The following is a 4,764-nucleotide window of genomic DNA, read 5'->3' on the forward strand; positions in this document are numbered from 1 at the left end:
CCCGCGCACAAGCAGCAGCAGCAGTCCATGAAGGCCTGGCCCAGGGGTCTGCATAGGCACAGGAGCAGGACGGGCGTCACCGAGCACTTGAAGAACAGGAAGAACTGGTTGATGAGGTTGAGCAGGTCCAGGGTCTGCTTGGACATGTCAGGGGACATGTAGGCCACCACGATGTTGCAGACATTCTCGGGGGTGGTGCAGAGCCCGTAGATGACGGTCAGCCCGATGATGGTGCAGTTCAAGTGACTCTCGCACTGGCTGTGCTTGGTCCCTCGGCACTCGCTCTTCTTCTCGGTGCCGCGGATCCTGCGGGTCACCAGCTGGCAGCTCACGGTGAAGAGGATGGGCAAGCAGAAGTAGCAACCAAAGTACCACCACATCCGAGCGTTCTGGTAGGTGAGCACCAGCGAGTAGACAGACTCGGGCAGGTTGGACGAGGGCTTCATGGTGCAGTACTCTGTCACCACGCCAGACACGGGTGACGTGTCCTGTGTCAGCTGCCAGAGCAAGATCTCTGGCACCGACAGCGTCATTGAGCCCACCCAGATGACAGCCAGCTTGGCGATGATGGACTGGCACTGCTCGATGGGCCGGGCGCTGGCCTGGGGGCTGGTGGCCGCGTGGAACCTGTCGATGCCCAGGGCGCAGAGGCTGAAGGTGGTGACTCCCAGCGACGATACCTGGTGTGGGGGGAGGGAGAACAAGTGGGCCTTGCAGCAGGGATGTCATGGAAGCCTTGGCTTTACCGGGCTGGTGGCAAACCCCTGGCTATCCGAGACCACAGCCCAAGACCCCTTCTCCAAGACTGTGAAGAGGTCACAGCCTGTAGCTGCATCCCAGGTTTGGAGCCATTTCTCTGTGACTCCTGAAAGGGCAGTGGATGGGAACATCACTTGACCCATTTGTCCCCTCCCAGCTCCCTTTTCTGCAGAAGGCTGAAGTTTTGCTGGATGTCTGTCTGTCCATCCAGCCTAGGTGGGAACAGCAGGATTGTCCTGCAGCCCTACCTCTATTCTGGATGGCTCTTGGAGAGGGAAAGCAGGGGCCATCACCCCCACCTGCACCTTCCCAGGGTCCCCAAGGTCCCCGCAGCTGCCCTGGGCTGGCATGTCCCTGCCCTGCTCTGCAGAGCTGCCTGGACAGGCCAGAGGAGTTGAAGGCACCATTTGTCACAAATCAGCTTGGGGCAATTTCCGCTGCATTGAGAATGGCAGGAAAAACATCCTGTTTGCCAAAGGGAAGAGGCCAAAGGAGGCAGAGGAATCGGGGTGGCTCTGGGAGGGCTGGCAAGGCACCGAGGGTCACAATCAGCATTCACTGTCCCAGCCCCAGAGCCAAGTCCCACAGCCCTTGGCTGGGACCACGGCACAGTCACATGCTGGTGCCCCCCAGCCCCGCGGCCGTTCCTGGCCTCACGAAGCCTTCAGATGTCACCTGGTGCTCAAGGACCTTCCCAGCACTCAGGAAACTTCCCAGGGCCCTGCGTGATGCCTGGGTAGCAGCCTGGAACAGTCTGGCACTGCCCCCCAGCTCCCCCTCCACCCCCGCCGCAGCCTTTTCCAGAGGTCCTGGATTGTGCCCTCAGCCGCTCATGCAAGCACCCAGCATCACCGTGCATCAGGGCACCAGCCCAGCACCACCACCCTGCACCCGGCCCCACCACCCAACAACGCTGCTCATGCCCCAGCTCCTCTGCCCAGTGCCCAGAGCCACCCTGAGCATCCAGCACCCTTGCCATGCCCCACAACCACCACCCAGTGCACTTGCCCACCTCCCTGGCTGTCACCTGCAGCCCCCTGGGCCCGCTGTGCTGCTGCCTCTCCTCTCCTCTCCTCCTCTGCGCTCCCACAGGCTCTTCTCTGTTTCCTGGTCCCCTTGGTCCTGGCATGTAACTCAGACGTGGCAGAGCATCTTTCCCCAGTGCCCTGGCAGGGTTGCAGCTGGTGCCACTGGTCACCCCAGCCACGTCCCTGCACACTGCCTGTCACCAGGAGCCCATGGAACCAACTCTGTACCAAAAACCTGGCTGTGTGCCCCCCGCGGAGCATTTGAGTGGCTACAAAGCGGAGGACAGACTTGCTCCTTACAGAGTTCACCCAGCAGCCTGAAACACTTTCACAGTCCCACAGAGAAAGGCTCGACAGTGCCTGATTCCCCTCTCGGGGTTGATGCTTTGCTGGGGATTTAACTCTGGCCTGGCCATGCCCTCCCACCCCAGAGTCCCTGGTGCTGGGTCCCCCAGGCGACAGGGAAGTCCTGAAGCCCCCTTCTGCCCTTGCTTTGGGGCCCAGAGGCAGGAGGGCAGGGCAGGATTAGCAGCTGGGGTGGCAGAGTGGGAGCAGCCTCCTGGGTGGACCATGCCCAGACCATGCCCATCCCTCAGCAGCCCCAAATTCCTTCCTGCCTCCTGCAGGGACCGAGCGGTCCCAGGGCACCCCGGTGCTGCTGGATTGCTGTACCTGGAGGTGTCCCCTCCAGGGATCTCCCACAGGGAACCTGTGGGCAACTCAGAGGGAGGCCATGGCAGATCCTTCTCAGGAAAGAGTTTGAGCTGGAGATATGACCTTTCCTTCCCATCCTTACCAAGTGCTGAGCCTGCCTGCCTGCCTGGGCAAACATGGGTTCACATTCCTGCCCCTCTCCAAGTCCTCCTGCCACCTGGTTGCAACAGCAGAGGCCTGAGGTGGAGAACAGGGATGGGGCAAACCCTTCGTTTGGCGAGAGTCTGGGGTGGGAGAGCTCTAGAAATGAGCATCATAGAATCATAGAACGGCCGAGGTTGGAAGGGGCCTTAGAGATGGTCTAATCCAACCCCCTGCCATGGGCAGGGATGCCTCTCAATGAGACTAAGATCAACAAGCAGGGGAGAGAACATGGGGAGGCAGAAGCCACACATCTCCTCCAGCAAACCCCCTGGGGTGCAAAGGCACCGATGCTGGGTTGCTGGCTGTCACGATGCCAGCAGGACACAGAGCAGCAGGACGGAGCGGGATCACTGGTGGCCATGGTGGCCTCGGACCTGCTTGCCTCACTGCACAGCCCTGGCAGAGGGGGCTGTGCCAGCCCAGCCCACTTCTATTCCCCCCCCAGCCCATGGGGGAATCACCCCAACCTGCGGCTGCTGCCAGGTGAAGCAGGGGAGGATAATCCCAGGTCCTGCACCCGGGAGCCCTGCGGGTCCCACTCTCCTGCAGAAGCTGGACCAGGGAGGGGGATGCTGGGGAAGTGACGGGACACGTCAGTGTCTCGGGACTATTCCTCTGCCTGTAATGACTGAGCTCTCTGCAGCCACAGTCTTTCCCTGTCTAAGTGCCAAGGCCTGCTCTCTGTCCCCTCCAGCTGTTGTTTCCCTGAGCAGGCTTGAGTCCTGGTGATGGGCACAGACAGGTCTGGTGATGACAGAAGGCCAGGTCCCAGCTCAGCATGGTGGCAGCCCTGGGAGGGCAGAGGTGGCCTGGGCATGGGTGCCAAGAGGTTCCCCCACACAACCCACTCAGGTTCAGGGAGAGCAAGGGCAGCAGCCCCCAGGCCTCCCAGCACAAGCCACGACCTCAGCTTCCAGCTGTGTTGTGCTGGGGACACTGACCACGGGAGCAGGCGCTCGCTGGGACAGGCAGGTTTGGAGCCCCAGTTGGCCTGCCCAAGCATGAGAGGGTCTCCAGGGACCTGACACTGCCTCTGATCTCTTCCAGCCTTGGGTTTGCACCCTTCTCAGGTACCTCACACTTTGGAGCCCCAGAGAAGAGCTCAGGCAGGCTGGGTCTGTCTGTGGTACGTGGGTGCAGAGGCGAACATCCCTCCAGAATGGGAGATGCCCACAGCAAGTGTTTATTTTCAGTGTAAGAGCAGAGCCATGCAAAATCATGCTGTCTGAGGCATTTTTGTTCATCCTGCCTTCCCCTGTCACCACGGTCCCTGCCACCCTCTTGGCTGGGTGCCCAGCTCACCCCAAATGTGGCCAACCCGTCATGTGTGAGGCTTGAGGACAAGTGAAGATCTCAGGTTCCCAAACCTAACTCCCGGGCTCTCCCACCCCAGTGCTGCTCAGCGCTGCCCCTCCTGCAGCCCCCTGCCTCTCCCGCAGCCCCCCCATGGCCAGGCTGAGCCCACTGGCGGTTGCCAGGCTGGGACAGTGACAAACAGACAGAGGGACCCCATGGACAGAAGTCCCCATGCTGGCTGGACAAAGGAGGGTTTCAGGCTCTTCCCAGCCCTGGCAGTGTTGGTGCTGGCTGCAGAGCCCAAGGAATGGCGTGGGGCAGAGGTAAAGGGAAGGTCAGCACTGGGACCGTCTCTTGGCTCCTTGCTGTGCCCACAACAGGGGTCTCTGGTGCCCACAGACCCCGTGCCAGGCCATGACGGTGTGGACTGCTCCCAGAGCAAGAGCGTGGAGAGCAGTCAAGTCCTTGAGCCCTCCAGGGCCCCGTGCAGCCCCTTACCTCCATGAAGGGCACAATGCGACAGGACACGTCCCCCAGCAGCCTCTTCTTGGTGATCTCGTTGAAGATGACGACAGGCAGGCAGAAGAAGAGGATGAGGAAGTCCCAGAAAGCCAGGCTGGCCAGGATGGAGTTCCAAGCGCTCTTCATGTAGTAGTTGTGCCACACGATGCACATCACGGAGAGGTTTCCGATGATGCCCACCGCGAAGACGATGAGGGACAGGAACATCACGGCGTAAGCGCTGTAGGAGTTCTCCGTCACCGGGTACAAGGGGTTCTGGATTTGCAGCCGCTTGTCAGACATGGTGGTGAGGTTGGCTCGG

At 61.0% G+C, this 4,764-nt stretch overlaps 1 protein-coding gene across 1 annotated transcript; it reads right to left on the reverse strand.

Moving 5' to 3' along the window:
* Positions 1 to 5: 5 nt before the first annotated feature.
* On the reverse strand, positions 6 to 4,760 carry GPR37L1 (G protein-coupled receptor 37 like 1; the record flags this gene model as incomplete). The annotated part of the gene is made up of 2 exons (XM_009873150.1): positions 6 to 680; positions 4,440 to 4,760. Coding segments are annotated over 2 exons (996 nt in total), but the record flags the coding sequence as incomplete, so codon positions are not given.
* Positions 4,761 to 4,764: the final 4 nt, after the last annotated feature.

Source organism: Apaloderma vittatum, unplaced genomic scaffold, assembly GCF_000703405.1.
Source record: "Apaloderma vittatum isolate BGI_N311 unplaced genomic scaffold, ASM70340v1 scaffold28187, whole genome shotgun sequence".
Lineage (NCBI taxonomy): Eukaryota > Metazoa > Chordata > Aves > Trogoniformes > Trogonidae > Apaloderma > Apaloderma vittatum.